Genomic DNA, 18,886 nt, shown 5'->3' with positions numbered 1-18,886 from the left:
ATTGGGGGCGGGGGGGAACCCTGTGAAGCAAAAGGCACCTTGTCCTGAAATGAGAAGTATAGATCCCTTCAGCCCTGAGTACTAGAAACATGTTTTAAAATGACTGTGATCCCTCCAATGAACCAGCGAAAAAGGCAGGGTTTATGTGAGTACTTTGGTCTGGTCTGAATGCCCAAGCCTTGGGTGTTCCACTGATTACGGGATAGTTGCCAGGTTGAATCCAAGGTAGCCCCTGCAGAACTGATGTAACAAGGATATTCCACTTAGTTCCCACTAAGAACCAAGCTGGAAGAAAAGGGAGGGGTGTGTGTAATCTGTCTCAGCTTGGCAGTGCTAGTCTCAGCTAACTCTGCCTGGCTAGGAAGTTCTTCACTGACCCCCGCACTGGAGGTCAAGCCAGGGGGAGGGGTTGCTTTCATCCTCTGTGAGTCACCCGTTCAGACATCCACAGTAGATATGAAGGAAACAAGACCACAGGGTGCACGAATGGTCCAGTGTATTCCACTTCCCCATTTCTTGCACATATTATCTTGCTTTTGCTGTTGCATCGTCAGCTTCTGTTATCCACTTTCTGCATGTTTACAGCACACCACGTCCTTAGTTGGGTTTTTTTTTCTTCAGTCTTGTAGTTTTATAATCCCAGTCCTGTTGCATTGTTCATTGTCTGTCTTATGCTGCATGACTGCACTGGATTTTTAAATATTTTGTAATCCACCTTGAGTGTCAGTGAGAAAGGCTATAAAAGCACAAGTAAGTAAATAAATTCAAGAAATGGGGAAAAAAACAGCTCTCAGTGAATGCATTACCTGCCTGCGGCACTCCAGTGGTCTTTTGCTGAATGAACACAGGGATGCTTTCCTGGCTCTCTTCCACTGCATAGATAGTGATATTGTATTGAACCCCAGGCATCAAGTCACTGAGTGTCACGGAGGTAGCAGTCTCTGGCAAATTCAGTTCCGTGCTGCTGCCCTCCACAGATGGTGTGTAGACGATGCGATAACCTAGGGGGGACAAGATGTATGGTCACGAGTCAAGCTCTTTTGAATCAATTAAATGTTAACAATCAGAAAACAAATTTTTACTACCTTATCTATTTTCACCACTGTTTTAGGTTACTTTGCTGAAGCAGGCCCTTAAAGATTTGAAGGAGCAGACTGGGACACAGCTGGTGGATCAAGGAGCTAGAAAAGTCCCAAAAGCTGCCCTACCTTCAGAAGACCCCCCCCCCCCCCCCCGAGTGCAGGCCATAGGAAACCAGATCTCTCTCCCCACCACTGCATTCAACCGGACGTTGATTTCATTGACACACAAACCTTCCTATGAGTGGCTTTCTATTTATGGGACTTTTCCAACAAAACTCTCAGCAATCCTGAGAGCTACAATTTTAGAAGAGAAGCAATACATCAAAAGAACACTTTACCTCAAGTGTCCATTTAGGGATCTTTGCAAGATTCATATCAAACCAGCTCCAAGAACTGAACAGTTGCCCTTGTGATTCTTTAGCACTGTTCCTTGGATTGGTAGCGCTGCTCTAGGGGCCCGTGCAAAATCCTCCCCAGATAAATTCCATCTGGGATTTGGGGTTCTGAATTATTGATCTTACTTGTGGAGTGGAACCAATGAACAATTTCTCTGTCTTTGACGGCTGTGCAGGTGAAATGCACTGCCCTTTCAACTTGTCAGATTAATGTCATGCAAATTACATACGCGGACCAATTAACACACTGAATAACAACATTTCAATCAATTTTCAATCCACTTTGCGACTGGCTTTTACTGGGTGCAATGGAAAAATCCACTTATGAAGTGGATTCTTCAAAGAGTATCAAACAAGCATCCGACTGTGGTCCTATGTACACCTTCCTGGGAGTAAAGCCTAAGAGGCAAACTGGGTCTTACTTCTAAGTAAATATACATAATACAGCACCGCACCTCACAGCACAAGGAGGAATCCTGGTGCTGTTGTGCCACTGAAGCCGCACTTCTTCTTGCTCGGTACACTTTCCAGCACACACTAGTGCTTCCTCGCCACACAATTGGGTTTGTAAGCTGGGCTTTGTATTTATTGCATCTTTGTATTTATTTAATTACAAGTTGTCCCCAGGGCCTTGGATCCCAGGAGGAGGGGGATATATTTTCAAACACAGCACAGAAACAAGCCTGCAGCCAAAAGCACCTGGGGCAATTTTGAAATAAATCCAAAGAGCCTTCATGTCAAACCAAACAGGGAGCTTTGTGCCAGGCAGAGCCACCCTGCAGAACAGCTGCCCACCAGAACGGGGCCTCAGCTCCCCCTCGGCGGCACGGCCTACGGGGGCTTCCTGAGGCTTCAGTCACCTTGTCGGCATTTTTAAAGGAAGGAAAAACTTGCACAATGACTATTGCTGGCCATTTTAACAGCGTTCTAAAGAGGCATTTGTTTCATTGCTGTTGCCCAACTTGGGTCTCGGTTTACTGGGAGAAAGGCTGGCCTACAAATATTTTAAATTAGCACAGGAGCTTACACAGATTCCCTTTTGAAGAACAAAAAGCGCAAACTAGCTGTCAGACCCAACTAGACAGGCAGCAAGATAAATCCTTCCCTCTTAAAAGTACTTCTAATAGGGATCATCTGGAACTTCCCCCCCCCCCCCCCCACCTCATCTCTCTTCCAATTGAGAAGGAAGGCGAAGCAGACCTGTGATGGGAGCCTCCGGCCGGCTCCAGCTCACGAGGATGGAAGTATCATCCACGCTTTCCACGATGTGTTCAGGAGGAGCATCAGGTGCTATTTCAAGGGATGACAAGGAACAAAGGTGAGCGGCAAAGAGGAAATGCAACGTGTCGAGAGCAAAGTTATGGCTGACCAAACATACCTGTTGTCTGAGAAGTTGACAGAATCAGGTTCTGCTCGCCCTCTTCGGAAATCTGATAGACGTTCACAATGTATCTGCGGCCCGGAAGCAAGTTGGGGATATTGACCGACGTGGCCGTGCTCGGAAGCTCTTTAATGACAGAACAAACCAAAAACAGAAAGGCTGAGGACTCCGCAAACACACACCTCGTTCACTCCCTTATGGGTTTCTGGCGGCAAAGCAGGGCTGAGGTTATGACAAGAGATCATCCCAGCTATTTGGGTTCCTTAAACAAAGACAGTCTTCACTAGTCAGTTCGGATTCTTAGTGCCCCCTATTTCCACACAAATATGTGTAATTTTGGATGGAACGTGGCATTTCCAACAAGTGAACAGACATCTGGGGTGGGAGGGACTACTCTTTCAGGAGAAACCAGGTGCAATGACTGAAATTCTCACTTGCACAAAGTAAGGAGTCCACGGAAGTTCTTCACAACCTACTGTGTGTGTGTGTGTGTGTGTGTGTGTGCATGAGAGGGACTGTCAATCACAGAAGAGGTGGACGGTGTCAAACAAATTCTTGCAGCTATAAGGATCTAGCGCTGCCTCTGGCATCTAACACTTGCTCAACCGGTTCAGGCCTCTTCCTCTCTCTTACCCAAGTATTGGGGTTCATCACCCTCTTCGCTCAGTTCATATTCGACACGGAATCCTGAGACCGTGTCTGAAGCCGAAACCCAGGAGACCACGAAGCTGTTGGATGTGATTTCTGTGACCGACTCTGAAGTTGTCACCACGGAAGGAAGTGCTGTGGTTTCTCCAGACACGTGGCTGGCTGCAGCGTGGAGACCAAGAGGCAAGAGATCAACATTTTCATGGATATAAAGCATTAAATAAAGGAATCCTCAATTAGGTTTTGAATCTATACAAAATTTGTTCTTGTTTCAAGAATGAATGGTTCAAATGCACAACAAAATGTACGTCATCCTTTCCAAAGCTAAAATGCAGTGCAGAATGATACACAGAGAAAGGAAATCTGAAAGGGAAAGGGGGAAAAAACCCCAGAGCAGCAGAGATTTGAGGCAAAAGCAAAGTTTCTGACTGCAAACTGGAGAACCAAACCAGCCACATAACTCCTGGGCAGGGGGGCAAAACATACTCTGATTTTATGCCATTCCTTTTGTATAAGAAAGCATATTACAAACCAAAAATATGGGTGTGGAATCTGGCCTATCAACCAAGCAAGAAGACAGCAACAGCTACACCTCTGATGTACTCAGGGGGCCAGAAGCAAGAGGGATGGAGGAGGTCCACACAGTTCTTCTTTCACAGGGCTACTTACTTGAAATGGCTGTGGTACTTGAGGTGGTGAATTCAAACCGGGTGACTTCTTTTTGTCCATAATGCTGCACGCAAATGAGCTGCCCCTCGTAGAGGACACCGGGTTTCAGACCAGAGATAGTGTAGGAATTCAAGTAGCCTGGAATTGTGGCCTCTTTCCATCTGGCTCCAGAGTTTTTCTTCAAAGCAAAACACAATGCAAATCAAGGCAGGAATATCTCGGACATCAAAACAGGGGTTCTCAAACATTCCGCTAAACCTACTTTTCAGGAACTGTTCACAAAGTGCCTCCATTCAACTCCCTGTTCCCGGCACAAGATGCAGCATCCTCACTCAACACACTGACGTGTTAGTTTCCACATCTGATGCCTGTTATACAGCATCACTAAGCTGTATTTCATGGCCATTTCTCACATCACACAGAGGCAAGCCTCAACTGATGCTCTTCAGCCAGCCTGTGCTGAGCCGTAGCCTCCCTCCCAGGACAACGACCCGCCTGCACGAGAGCCAAGACCCACATCTGGGGGAATCTGGAAGGGAATGAAGGCCACCGCGTCGGAGAGGGAGGCACTTCTTTGCAAAGATCCTCAATGTAAGAAGGTATGTTCTACACACCATTAGCTGCCTTGGTGGCCCTGACAAAGGAGGCTTCCGCAGCAGGGAAACGGAGCTGAGAGAAGCAGCATTCAGTGTCTCTGGCAGCTGAATGAGCCACTCAGTCTCACAGCCCAGCTTCCCAGGCTGAAACAGAAGCTCTTCAGCTACCAGCATCACCTCCAGATCACAAGGGGACTCTCTGGAATGTGTTAAATGCAACGTGTAGGTTGGACCCCAATTCGACTCCCTCTCTAGATCTGTGAACCTCATGAATCTAGGGAATGAATCAAGAGGAACAATTTCCATAGCTACCTGGCTGACACACTTTGTTCTGAGGCTGATGAATTTCTGAAGAACTGTAAAACCAGGGGGCACAATTCAACACTCACAACAAGGACTGTTCCCTGGTTATTGGGGGTTTTCCCTTTCCCGCCCAAGCATCAGTTCTCCTATTCATAGTTTTCTTGTCCTCTTTCATCACGGCAAAATGCTGCCAAAAGCTGTTTCACATCATTGTAACAGGAATGTTAAATTGGGACTGTGTATTTCAGCTCCATTTATCAAGCTCCCAGGAGTAGGATTTTGAGCATACATTCTTAAAGCAGAAATTACTACTTCTGGATTCTGGAGACAAATCACAACTCTTTGCCAAGGCTTTCTTTGGTTAAATGGCTCAAGTACTTACTGGTTTCCATCGGAGAATATACTGGGAGATATGAGATGATTCAGGGGCGATCCACTGGACAGGATGAGAATTAGGATGAATCGGAACATCTGTGATGATCACCTGAACAGGACCAGTGGAACCTGAGACAGAAATGTCCCCAATCCATTTATATAGGGCATTACTCATCCCCCAGTACAATCCCCTGTCAATCGCCATAAACGAGAGCCAACCTTTACGCAACAATGCCTTCATATGAAATGTGATTGTTTATCCACCAGTTTAGAAAGACTGGTCGGAATGGAATATTATTCTATTCAGTTTTTCAGAGTACACAGAATGATTCCCAAAGTCACTCTTGTGGCAGGCTCCAAAAACAAATGGATCATGGAAGTTGAGAACAGAGGTCTAAAGACAATCCCCTCACAATCCACCCTAGAGACAATCCCCTCAAAGCGCCAGTTGGCTTCCCAGCACTTCACTGTATGGGATAAACTTTCAAGACCAGAACGCCACAATATCTACACTGCCCCTCCAGCTGGTTGACACAAGGCAGGGGCTCAGGAAAAGCACTTTTCCAGATATTTTGCCACTTCTCATGTTAATTCCTTTAACTGCCAGACTCTGAATGCAGGAGGGCTAGCAGACATAGTATGAGCAGATGGCCAAGTGAACTGGCAGGTTTCCATGGCCCTCACACCCGGTACAGCAATTCAGCTCTCCAAATGACTCACAGTGTTCTCTTTGGATTGCCCCCACTCTTTCCTCCACAGAGCTCAGGTCAGCACACTAACCCTAACCCAAGACCTGCCTTCAAGAGGGGAGAGTGGAAAGTTGATGGCCAGCTGAGCCCAACCACGGGCAACTGAAAGTCACAGGAAGCAATTCCCCTTCATCTCCGTGTCTGCAGGCCTTCCATTTCCTTTCTAACTAAATGGCCTAAAGGAACCTCAATGCTGAATAGGTTTTGCAAGTGAGATCCAGATTACTAAGGGCATCATCAAGCAACTGTCTGACTTGGTGGGAACCTCTGTTATTTTAGTAAATTAGGTGCATCCACCATTAACAACTTCCCTTTCCAAACTTGTATAACATTGTTAGCCTACCCCTCATACCCCGCTCTATTGAATATGGATCTCATATTATTTTCCTGTAAAACTGTATTGGCAGAAGCCAACTTTCATATTTGTGTGTGTGTATAGCAGTGTGTCCACCTAAAAGCAGGCCAAAGGCGAAAGGTCTGTTTGCAAGATTAAATTAGTGAATGAGTTACTCCAGCCAATAGAAGCTGGAAGCCTCATGAATCATGGACATGCATCTTTATTACCATACCCCGCTAAGCTGTTGTGACACAATGGATCCTGGAGAACTCCCTGATACCAGGCTGTACATTTCTTCTACCTTTTAGAAACCATTTCCTCAACAGTTGCATTTCCTCTACCTTTTGATACAATCTCCTTAACAATCAATCCCTTTCTGATTCACTCAAAGTCTCAGCCAAATTTGAATACCTGGGCAGAGTCTCCTAAGATACTCTGCATAAAGCCATTCAGAGCACCCTCGATATAATCAAGAAACAATTGACTCTATTATCCCAACACTTAGAAACAGTAGATGAGCCTTTGATTAGCTCAAGCCAGCAATCCCAGCAAGGGATATCCCAAAGGATCCAGGAAAACGAAACTGAAACTTACCTGGTTCCCGCCCCTACCTGCGCAAAGGGGTATAACAGTACTGCGCACCCTAGCCTCAGTGCTCTTTACTGGCTAAACCTCTCTTGGTATAGTTGGTTTGCAACACGATATATCGTCCTTCACCTGGATTTCTATGCTGGCATAGGAATCCTTGCCTTCTTCAAGAACTTCTCTGCAGAATTTAGGTAACGTATAAATCCCCTGCTGCCCCTCCAACTCTATCATCCAAGCCTATCTTTTCCTCCCTGCTTATATCCATTAGGAACTGTGTGTGTGCTTCTTAACGTCTCACTGTATGATTGTCTGCAACCAAAATGTATATAAAAATATTTAAACTACAATTTGGTCTCTTTTGCGTTCTCTGTGGAACGTTTCAAAAGCCAATTCTGGTATAGTTGTCTAAAAGCTCACACCTAGCCTGCCTCTCACATGGCCAAGCTGAGTTATTTTCCCCATTGCTACTTTGAGAAAGATATTCTAACTGTTAAGCTAGGTAACAACATACACCTGTGAAAATGTTTAAGGGGCTCCTGTAAAACACTCCCCCTCCCCACTCCAGCAATGACTTAAAAGCCAGCCTAACTCCCAGGGAGCCACTCAGGAATTCTGTTGTTTGACTGATCAACACACGTCTTGTACCTGAAGAAAGCTTGGGCTGCTGCTGCTATGCTCAGTGTACACGGCCAGCGCTGCACCTCCACAAGGTGTTTGTGTTACTACTCAGGCCATAGTCAAACGGGCTCAGAAGCTAACCAAGAGACCAGAAGGTTTTCCCCCTTCCAGATGCACCAGCATGTCGCATTCTCATAGCCTGCCAAAAGGCACAAGGGCTCACGGCAGATCATGGCCAATTTGTGAACTGACTCTACCTACTGTAGTCCAGCCATCCCACACAAGACTTGCAATTTTAGGCTGCTCTACCATAGTTGTTCTCCTGAGGAGAAAATAAAAGGGCTGTCTAGTTGTTCAGTCATAAGCAATAATGCCAAAGCCAAAGGAGCAAAGGAACCCGGCCATGGATCTTGCTCTCTTGCTGAAGGCACTCTGAAAAACGGATTCTCCTGAAGGAGACTGTTGGCAAAATATGTTGGGAGTTTTTAGCTGATCAACACAACACAACACACACACACACACACACACACACACTTTGCTTTATTTGCTTCATGAGTTCTGGCCTTATTTTTTTAATCTCCTGAAGTCATGGCCATCTCGCTCCCCAGATCAAGCATTCCAGGTTCCCCTCAAGAGCCACTCACCCACCCACCCTTTGCTTGCTGCGATCTGGCACTCAACAGCCAAAACCGTTTTGGGTCATGGTTCCAGGCGGGTTGCCAGGTCAGTCTGCAGAAGCAGAACAAAATTCCAGTCCAAAAGCACCTTGAGGACCAACAACCATTTTCCGCTTTCATAGATCAAAGTTCCCTTCATAAGATACAAGGAGGAAAGATTACACCCTTGAAAATACTGTTGGTCTCTGAGTTGCCCCTGGGCTTGAATTTTGTTTTGTGCGACTACTGCTGCTGTGTGACCAGCTTCAACAGACCAGCTGTACCCAATGAACAAATACACCAAAATAAACAACCCCTCTGGGTGGGAGAGGACTGTTTGCTTCAAGTTTCTTCTTCTGTGACATTTTGTAGTCTCCTGTGTACACTCCAGAACACAATGTACACAGCCCAGGTCAGCTGAGAATAGGGCATCTACATTCAAATTGTAGGTTTTTTCCCAGCACTATTTACAGAAAATGTGTTTTGTGCCTTTCACAGAAAACAATCAACTTAAAATATGCACATGCCATCCCTAGCACATGTCCGGTACACTGGCTGTAGCCGAGGACAAAAGATACGCAGTGAGAAATAAACAGCCTTCCACTCACACCAATCCCAAGCAAATGCAAAATCTGAAACGAGGTTAGGAACCCCAGGAAAACAGAAGCTAATAGGTCAGTGCTGACCTGTAGCAAGAGACTACTGAGGGAGGGAAATGGGGCAGGGGGTGCCCAGCAAGCCTGTGAACGGCACTGCCAGAACACAGGAAGTAGAAGGAATGCAGGAAAGATCTCCAGAGTCTGCGGTGACTTGGTGACCCTCGATGACATCACAGCTAGCCACAATTTCAAGTCCGGATGCTGACGTCTCTATCGAAGGTCTCCTGCAGACGCCGGGGGTTACTTTTATGTCCAAGTCAGGCTGCCACCTTTGTGTTTACACTGGCACCTTGTTGGGGTGGCCAGAAAACTATTTATTCCTGCCTTTTGTTTGCAGTTCACTGTAGCTCTGGATGACCAGGGTTGGCAGGTGTGGGGGCTGATGGATAAAGGAGAGAGGGGGTGGGAGGCTTTGGCTGTGCTGTCTCTATCAGTAAGATTAGGCCAACTATAATGCACAGTCCACTCTATGAGAAAAAAGTGGCCTCAACACATCCACAGATCTGACTCATAATCTCAGGGTCGCCATTTGGAAGTGAAACCCTCCTTCACCTCCTCACAGATCATGCTTTTGTGGGATCAATGAGGCAACATTTGACTTTATGACACTCCCAGAGAGGGACGAATGGTTGTGATCATGAGCAAAGTTTAAGAACTGAGCACATGCACAGTGGCGGCAGCAACGGCAGCCGGGAAGCACAGAGGTGACTCCATCCCCCGTCTTCCTTATCAATGACGGTGCAGGATTGAAGCAGGAAAAACAAACACACTCAGGCTGACCTACGGAGAGTTCCTGGAACTGGATGAATGAGAGAGTTTGAACATTTAGTTCACAGAACTGATTGCATCAGCTACTGAACACCAGCAAGATCAGCAGCAAAGAGAACTGTCAGTGGTTGCAACACGACTCTGCTACTATCGCGCAAACAGGGGCGGAGGAGAGGGGCTGCATAGCGGAGTAACTCCTCAGGAAGTGGCCAGGCCAACGTCCTGCCTCTGCCATGGTCTCCACAGGGAGGGCATTAGACCAGCTACTCTGACAAATGTGAAAAGCTGGGATGTGGACATCTGTCCGAGCAGAGGTTCCTGACATTTAATAGGAGAAAATCAGTAGGTGACTTTCCCCCACAGTTACTTCTCCATGCAAAAGCATCAGCAGCTGAATTGGTCCTGGCTGCTAAAGGGCCAGAAATCTTGCCAGGAAAAAAGCTGGTGCCCCTAAAGGTGAGATTTCAAAGCCAGAGTCCAAACTAAAAACAGAAAAGGCAGGTGGATTCAGGTGAAAGTTATGCATTTCCATGTAAAAAGATCAGGTGGATCTTTACCTTCAACAGCATCGCTGTAGAAGAGCATCAGCAGGGAACCCAAAGGCAACGTTAATGGGGAATATTGTGGATTAACCTCCCACCCCCTGGCAAATTTGATGTGCGTGCTGCCTTCCTATCCCTCTCTCATGTTAAAATGTGAATAAAACCATGAAACAGAGGAAGGTCTGTGCAGGACTTGGGACGTTGGATTGTGGAAGACCAGGAAGCTTGATCAAAGCACATTTTCCCAAAGAGCTACGGGGTCTCACCTGAGTACGTGCTCAAAGGCTGACAATGCCATTCTCCGATGCCGCGCCCGTAACAATAGCACTGGTATCTGACGCCGTGAAAATGTTTCTCCCATGAATCTCCAATCTGGTAAAAGGTGTGGCTCTCTGAGTCTTGACACTGGTCTGAAAGTGGGGAGAAAGGCTTTATGTCAGGGATGCTCTCCCAGGACTCCTCTGCCTGGCCCTGGGGCACCGACCTTCTGGGGCTAGATCCTCAGAGGAGGCCTCGGGAGCTGCTCCTGCCTGCACAGCCTGGGAACAGAAGGGCTTTGCAGGCCACCGGGACCGAGGCGCTGCTGGGCTGGGGCGTCTCATGGGGGGCAGCTCCTCTGGGCTCGTGACCCCCTGCAAGGGGCCACCTCCCAGTAGGCTTGAACAGCTGTCTGAATGTGGCAGCAGGAAAAACGGTCCTCGTGGCTGCAATTCTGTTTTTGGTTGACAAGCACAGGACCCTGCCAGAACACGGGGCAGGCAGCCCCGCGGCACATCACCAGCAACTGCTGCAGCTGGGGGGGGGGGGCTACAGAGAAGAGACTCCCCCTCCTCCTGTGATCATTCCTGCTCTTCCACAGTTGCCTGCGTGTGATGGAAAGGCTGTGTGTGCAGTGACTCAGAGCTGACTGACAACCATCATGGGATACAGCCCAATTCAAACTGAAGGTCAAAGGTCGCTAGGTTCCTGAAGAATTAAATTTTAACCACAGGAATGAGTTCACTCGCTTTGTGAAATGATTCTCAGTGTTCCCAAAGAGTGAGCCTCAGCAGACGTTTTCTAAATCCTGCCAGAGTTCACTTTCTGAACTCGTGCCAGGAAAAGCATGTTAAAGGGCCCCTGGGAATAATAATAACAAGCGTTTGGATTTATATTCCCACGTTTTTCTCTCGTAACGAGACTCAAAGGGGCTTACAAATTCCTTCCCCCCCCCCAACAAACACCCTGTGAGGTGGGTGGGGCTGAGAGAGCTTGAAAAACTGTGAGTAGCCCAAGGTCACCCAGCTGGAGTGTGCTGGAGTGCACACGCTAATCTGGTTCACCAGATAAGCCTCCACAGTTTAAGTGGCAGAGTGGGGAATCAAACCCGGTTCTCCAGATTAGAGTGCACCTGCTCTTAACCACTACACCATGCTGAAACCAAAGATCTACTCGTCATTTGATCAGGATGGTGCGGGGTGGCGGTGGGTTCCCTTTGGTCACTGTTCATTCTGAGAAAGAAAAAACTGAGTTCAGATTTAGCTGGGCCCTTCTGCGTGCCTTCGCCCTAGCAAGAACTGCAACAGCCAGGCCAATAAAACAAGTTGAGCCTCAGCTAAGAGGATATGAACAAATCTCTCTTGGACACTCTTCAGGTGGAAAAAGGCTGGCAGACTGAATGGTGCTTGACTCCTCAGATTTTCCAAAATGAGGCATGTCACATCCAGTAGCGAAGTAGCCTGTTACAGATGCTAGGAGTGCCAGGGTAAAAGGATTTGTGGGAGAAAAGAATATAAAGCTGTGGGGCAGGATACCACGATGGATCCCAGATGGAGGAGAGTACAGTTTCCATTTTTTAACAGTTAAAGCCGGGGAACTCCAACCATACTAACAGACCGTGGGACCCAATTACATTACAAAGGAAATCATGGTTTTCAGCAGGAAGTATCATTAAAAGGATGGACTCCCCCATTTATAACTTTAACGACTTCTGCTGCTGAATTAACAGACCTGTGGCAATCAAAACTAAAAAAAGAAACCCTCCTTTTATGCACAAACTTACCAACAGGATCACATTTCCATCTGCCTCGCCCTTGACCAAAGCAGGTACAGTTCAGCATATGCCCTTCTTCGTGGCGCTTGTGGAAGGTCTGGTTTACGTCATACGTGAACCCATCAACTATGCACTGGTCTGTTCCAAGAGACAAGAGTGGTAGTTACGCCCTTGATCGCTCTGCACAAAGGAGGGCTGCAAAAGTCACACATACAGCTGGGGAAACCTCTACCACAAACACCAACCGGCACTGGCCACTGCTGTGACCCACACAGGACCCCACTGCCATTTGCTGCTTCTCCTCCACCAATCTGATCCTATCACTGGTGCCCCGACAGGGTCTGTTTCTTTCTAGCTTAAAACTGACTGCAATTTCTAGCAAAGTAGTGATTCCCTGGCCTAGATAGTCCCTGGCTAGTCTGATCTTGCCAGAGTTCAAAAGAGAAGCTGGGTTGGCCCTGGTTAGTATTTGGATGGGCTCTTCCAAGGAATGCCACGGTCATCACGCACAGGCAGGCACTGGAAAAACCACCTCTGGGCACCTCCTGCCTTGACAACCCCACCACAAAGTCGCTTTGAGTCCGTTGTGACTTGACAGCATACACACACACACACACTTAGCCCAGAGAACTACTGTGTTGAATTACTTTGTGGCAGTGACTACAGTACCTGCCTCCCCGAAAGGAGAGCTGTATCTCTGATCCCCCAAGATTCCCTGATGAGCACAGCCAGAGGCTGGAGGGAATCCACAGCTCACTACCAACCAAGACATGTGTCCAGTCAGGCTCCAGCACAACAAAGTCGCTGGGCCACCGTCATCTGGAACAGATGTCAACCTTACAAAAAATGTAAAAGGAATTTTGGGGAGAAATCGAAATATATGCAATTCTTACTTCCTTTTACTGACTGAACAATATCAAATGCATGTTTTATAACTTAGTTGTGTACATTTGTACTAGTTAGCAGGGACGTAGGTATAGATTTTTTTATTGGGGAGGTTCGGGGGTGGGGCCACACCCCCACCCGCCCCTAGGGCATGGCCACGCCTCCCCAAGCCCCGCCCCTGGCCTAGCGCTTATAAAAGCAGCTCTCCGAGGCCGGGGATGGTAGACTCCCCTGCCCTGCCCTCCCCTGCCCCCCACCAGCTGGGCTCCCAGCCGGCAGCTGGCAGTTTCTTCTGCCCTCCCCTCTGGGCAGAGGCATAGAGGGAAAATGGAGCCCGGTGCAAAATCTGAGTTTTGTGCCCCCCGCCCCCAGGCAGCCCCTGTGATGCTGAAATCCACCCCCAAACAGCATCACTTTCAATGGTGTTTAAACTAGAGAGCCCAAATTCTCCTTTTAAATCCACCTTAAAGGGAGAATCTGGGGTCCCCAGTTAAAACAACATTGAAAGTGATGCTGTTTTGGGGTGGATTATCCCCCGCCCTGAAACAGCATCACTTTCAATGTGGCTTAGTGGTTAAGAGCATGTGCATTCTAATCTGAAGGAACTGGGTTTGATTCCCTGCTCTGCCACTTGAGCTGTGGAGGCTTATCTTGGGAATTCAGATTAGCCTGTGCACTCCCACACACGCCAGCTGGGTGACCTTGGGCTAGTCACAGCTTTTCGGAGCTCTCTCAGCCCCACCCACATCACAGGGTGTTTGTTGTGAGGGAGGAAGGGCAAGGAGATTGTAAGCTCCTTTGAGTCTCCTACAGGAGAGAAAGGGGAGATATAGATCCAAATTCTTTTTCTTCTTCTAAACTGAGGACCTCAGATTCTCCCTTTAAATCCATGCCAAAAGGGGGTGGATTTAAAAGGAGAATCTGGGGAAATTTGGGGGATGCCTGCTGTCAGGGGTGCAATTGTTAAGCTAGAAGCACCAAACTTTCAGGGTATCTTTAGGAGACTCTCCTAATGATACTACCCAGGTTTGGTGAAGTTTGGTTCAGGGGGTCCAAAGTTATGGACCCTCAAAGTGTAGCCCCCATCTTCTATTAGCTCCCATTGGAAACAATGGAGGATGGGGGCACCCCCTTTGGGAGTCCATAGCTTTGGACCCCCTGAACCAAACCTCACCAAACCTGGACAGTATCATCAGGAGATTCCCCCAAACAATCCCTGAAATTTTGGTGCTGCTAGCCCAAACAATGCGCCCCTCTGCAGGCCAAAAACCAAAAAACACTAAAAATGTTTTAAAAACTCACAAACGGGCGGAGCTTCGGACATGAATGGGGGGGGGGATTTTGAATCCAAAAACCCCTTGGTTGAATCCCTTAACTACGTCCTTGCTAGTTAGTATGTTTGTGGAATTTAAAAGGATACATTCATAATTTTCTGCAAGAAAAACTGCACGGATATCCCATACTTGAAAAAGTGGCAAAGAGCGGTATCTGATGCATTTCACTCTCCAAAACAGAAAGCAGTTCACAGAAGTTTTTTTCCAGCATTTGCCAAATTTCCCAGTTTTTCCACAGAAAAACTTGAGGAATCCTTCAAAGGTGTTTGTTAAAGTATTTTAAGATGTTTTTCTCACACACAAAAATTAAATGTCTCGTGGGGAAAATGTCATTGGAAAAATGGTGGGAAGTCTTTAAAAAAAAAAACCCCAGAAACTCCCACCCACAAAATTTTCCACCCTCCCACCCCTCACATCACTGCTCTGGAATACTTTATTCACTTCAACCGTGTTTTTTTTGTGTGACCCTCGAAGGCCCCCCCTCTCATCCTGGCCAGGAGTGAAAGCCCCCGGGCACTCAGGGCAACAACCAGCCTTCCCAGGCCCCTGCAATACAGACCTCTCTGGAGCCCTCTTCCAGAACCTGGTCAGCCTCCTCTCCTCCATGTCCCGGTATGAGCTGGACCTGGCAAATCAGTCATTGCAGCCGGGCCCACGACATCCCCCCCACACACCCCCTGCCAGCACCTCCCACTCAGAAAAGCTCAAGTCTTCCAGCAGCACGTCAGGTCCTGACCCCTTCCCCACTGAGGGCACAGATTCAACCACCCAGCAAGGCACTCCAGCCAACAGCATCAGTTTGCAGGTACCCCATTGGGGGGGGGGGGGTCAAAGACTTTACTGACCCACCCTCTAGAATGCAGATGCATTAAGAGGGTCTTTTGTACCCCACCAATTTTGATTGGTTCAAATCCCACCTCAAACCTTTTCCCACAGCTGACATGAAACAGACGAATCCTTTTGTCAAGAGCAGAAAGTGCATGATCTCATTTCCCCCCAGACTGCCTTTCAGCCTCTTAGTCCATCCACAGTGCCTCCCCAGTTCTCGCCCAGATGGCTTTACAGCCCCCACCCAGTGGCGTATCTGCCAGAGGGCTGCCCGTGCCGCCACCGCCAGCTAAGGTAAATGGGGCGTGCGGGGGCCCCCAGAGCAGGTGTTGCCCCGGACACCATTTCCCCCCAGTACACCTCTGACCCCCCAACACACACACACACACACACACACACACACACACTCTACTGTGCTCACTCAGAACCTTCGATTCAAACACCCACCACTCAGCTCTGATGCATGTGGGGACTCACATATGTGCCTGACACAGTCTGTTTTTTGTAACGGGACAGACAGCGCTGGATTTCCTAAAAACATGCTGATCAGCCACTGACATGGCCCAAATCTTGCAACAGGTTTTACCATCTGGCATGATGCCAAATCCTCTAGGACACCGGGTAATAAAAACCAGCTTGAATTCTGAACTATCAGACCAGAGAAACATAACTGGAAGAACCAGTGGAATTTTAAGCTGTAACCCAGAAGTTGCACAACCAAGCAAAGACAAGCAGAGACCACTATTTGGACTTTGGCAACCTGAACGCAAGGAGCTGGAGAGCTGAGCAATATTCAAAACAGATGCCCTGATTATTTGGTTCCGTTTCAGTCCTCTCCTGGCACACACTGCCCGCAGCTTCTCCCCAGAGGTCCAGTGCTGGCCAGCAGAGACAGGATGCTCCTCCTCCACTCCTCCAAAGGGCTCCTTTGCCTCCAGCCTGCCTAAGCACTTCTCCATCCACACTCCACAGAAGCCACAGCTGTGGCTCCAGCCCACTGCTCCTGTGGACAGAATAGGACAACCTGGACTCCTCTCTGTACAGAATCCACAACATCATCCAAGGTGGCCAAAAGTACTGGGCAAAAGCCACACAGCCCTCAGAGGCAACGGTCTGAAGGTGTCACTTATCTGCTACCAACAGCTGCACAAACAGTGGACTTCTAAGCCAAACAATCACTGAAACGAAGTCAACATTCCCCTCATCTGCATGCTTTATTCTGTTCTATAGTTGCAAACGCTCAGGAGGAATACATTGTCTACTGGGCTTCTGGCACCCAGGAAGAAGTTGCTTTTTAAAGATCAGAGGAGACAGGAAGTGCTGGGCGGCTTGGGAACAGAATGAAAAGCAACAGAAGAGCAGAGGTTAAAGGCCAAGGAATCTCCAGTTGCCTGCCAATACAATCTTTCCCATTCACACGCTGTGAACGGTGGCAGCCCCGTTCTCTTTGTAAATGGAAGAACACTCAGTGTGAGACACACTCTGTGGAGCCAACCCGACTTCCCACAGGCTTGAGACAGATCACGACAGAGCCGCGGCCTCTGCTTAAGGAGCCAACTTGGCAGCGGCTGAAATCGTGCCAGCTGGCAGCAAGGAAGAAGGCCACTCTGCAGAGGTTCCCAATCTGGGCTGCAAATCCAAGGGGAACCCCACAGGGGCCCAAAGGACCTGATCCAAGCCTCAGGTTCCCTACAGCGCCTGTCTAGGATTCAGAAGTACTTTCTACCAGACGTCTCATGCCAGCCCCCCTGCAGAAGATCAAAGGGCTCGTGCCTGTGCTGTTTTCCTACGTGGGACTCTGGAAAGGTTCCTCAGAGGTTTCAGGGCCTGATTCCATTCCCGAGGAAGCTAACAGAACATTCCTGCTTCATTCAGCAGCCGGTCCCTTATGGGCAAATAGGGTTGGTTCTTATCAGAGGCCAATTTGGGGCAACTCCTTGTACCACCACATCCTTCGGTGGCTGACAGATTGAATCTCCACACACGTGGCTGCACTCCTGTGCACAAAGGTCGCTCGCCTCCCTGGTTTCTCTCTCTCCTCCCCACGCTTCCCCTTCCCCCAGCAATCCTTTCTAACCTCAGTAAAATTTATTCCTGATGTTGTGGGACCCATCTAGATATTTTGTTCCCTTCTGCCTCCAGTGTAAGCAGAGTTCCACTAAGGTAAGAGGGTGAGTGGAAGCATTTGGCCGGGATTCCTGAAAAGCCGACTGCTGGGAAGAGAATAAATGCAGGAAGATGTCCGGTGATTTGGACATCTTCCTGGCGTGGTCCTTGTGCTGGATCCAACCCACAGCCTCTCAGGGCTGCTGCAGAGAAGCAAGAGCAGGCAGAAATACCTCTGAGCTGGGAGTAAGGGATGCAGGTCCACTCCCCGCGCCCGTTCCCCTCACAGGTGCATCTCATCATGTGCCCGATGTCATGCTGCTTGTCCCACTGGTCTCCAACCCGATACATGACGCCTTCACTTGTGGTGCAGATTTCCTCATGTGCTGTTGAAGGAACCACAAGAGTTCAGCATGCTCCTTGGAAGGAGTTGTCTTAGTGTCTAAGACCAAAACAGCTCAGCTCTCTCCCTTGAATGTCCAGAAGGCCCCACTGACTCCCTGCCACAACTGGGGTAGGAAAGTGTCACGGTCTCAAGGATGCTGCAGGTGGACCTCCAGCAAGGCTGTGCTGATTCCACAGGGGAGGGTCCAGAATGGCCCTGTGACATCACCAGAACTGCCTTGAGTTCACTAGGCCCCACCCAACACAGTCCTGGCAACGAATAAGCCCAAAAGGCGGAGTAAAGGTCCAACAAGACATTACACAAAAAAGCATGGAACATTCCTCCCACTTTTCTTTTCCATTTTTGGGGTGGCCGTTAATTTGAGTGAAGCTGCTGCAGTGAGGATTTGAGGGCACTGACTTGGCAAGCCAATGCAGATAATGTCTTCCTCACGGCCAGTATATATTTTTCCATTCGCTGCAGAAAAGGCTCTCAGAGCTTGCCTATCCCTCAGAGCTTGCCTATCCTGTCCGTTTTCTCTTTACAGCTCTCCCTCAGAGCCTTTTCTGCAGCGAATGGAAATATATATATACTGGCCGTGAGGAAGACATTATCCGCCTTGGCTTGCCAAGTCAATAAAATTTACAGGCAGGAAAGACGCTTTGGGGGACCTCAGCAAGCTCAGCGTCCCCCCAAAGAGGGACTTCAGACTGGGAGGGAAAGGAAACAAACACATCAGAGGCGGCGGCGGCGGCAGCAGCCCCAGCCCCTGTCCTGGCAGGGCTTTCAGTTTCTGTTCCAAGAAAAACTGCTGCCCTCCCAGGCTGGAGATCTGCACAGCGAGTGTCGTCCTGCCCGCAGGATCGGAAGCAAAGCTGTTCAAAGTGGAAATGCTAATGTGTGTGAACACAGCCGGCTGCCCGTGGCAAAGAGAAGCCAGACACCAAAAC

At 48.5% G+C, this 18,886-nt stretch overlaps 1 protein-coding gene across 1 annotated transcript in view; it reads right to left on the bottom strand.

Annotated features, from left to right (window-relative positions):
* FN1 (fibronectin 1) overlaps nt 1–18,886 on the bottom strand; it is a 77,332-nt gene that overhangs the window by 35,832 nt on the left and 22,614 nt on the right. The window contains exons 10-18 of the mRNA XM_048483538.1: nt 17,785–17,937; nt 12,408–12,536; nt 10,633–10,776; nt 5,457–5,578; nt 4,176–4,353; nt 3,492–3,668; nt 2,856–2,984; nt 2,678–2,767; nt 845–1,001 (exon numbers count right to left, since the gene is read on the bottom strand). Of these exons, the coding sequence (XP_048339495.1) occupies nt 845–1,001; nt 2,678–2,767; nt 2,856–2,984; nt 3,492–3,668; nt 4,176–4,353; nt 5,457–5,578; nt 10,633–10,776; nt 12,408–12,536; nt 17,785–17,937 (1,279 nt within the window). The remainder of the gene's footprint in view (nt 1–844; nt 1,002–2,677; nt 2,768–2,855; nt 2,985–3,491; nt 3,669–4,175; nt 4,354–5,456; nt 5,579–10,632; nt 10,777–12,407; nt 12,537–17,784; nt 17,938–18,886) is intronic.

The sequence above is a fragment of the Sphaerodactylus townsendi genome, linkage group LG02, assembly GCF_021028975.2.
Source record: "Sphaerodactylus townsendi isolate TG3544 linkage group LG02, MPM_Stown_v2.3, whole genome shotgun sequence".
Lineage (NCBI taxonomy): Eukaryota > Metazoa > Chordata > Lepidosauria > Squamata > Sphaerodactylidae > Sphaerodactylus > Sphaerodactylus townsendi.
Note: the sequence above shows the minus strand (reverse complement) of the source record. Positions and strands in the feature narration are given on the sequence as shown.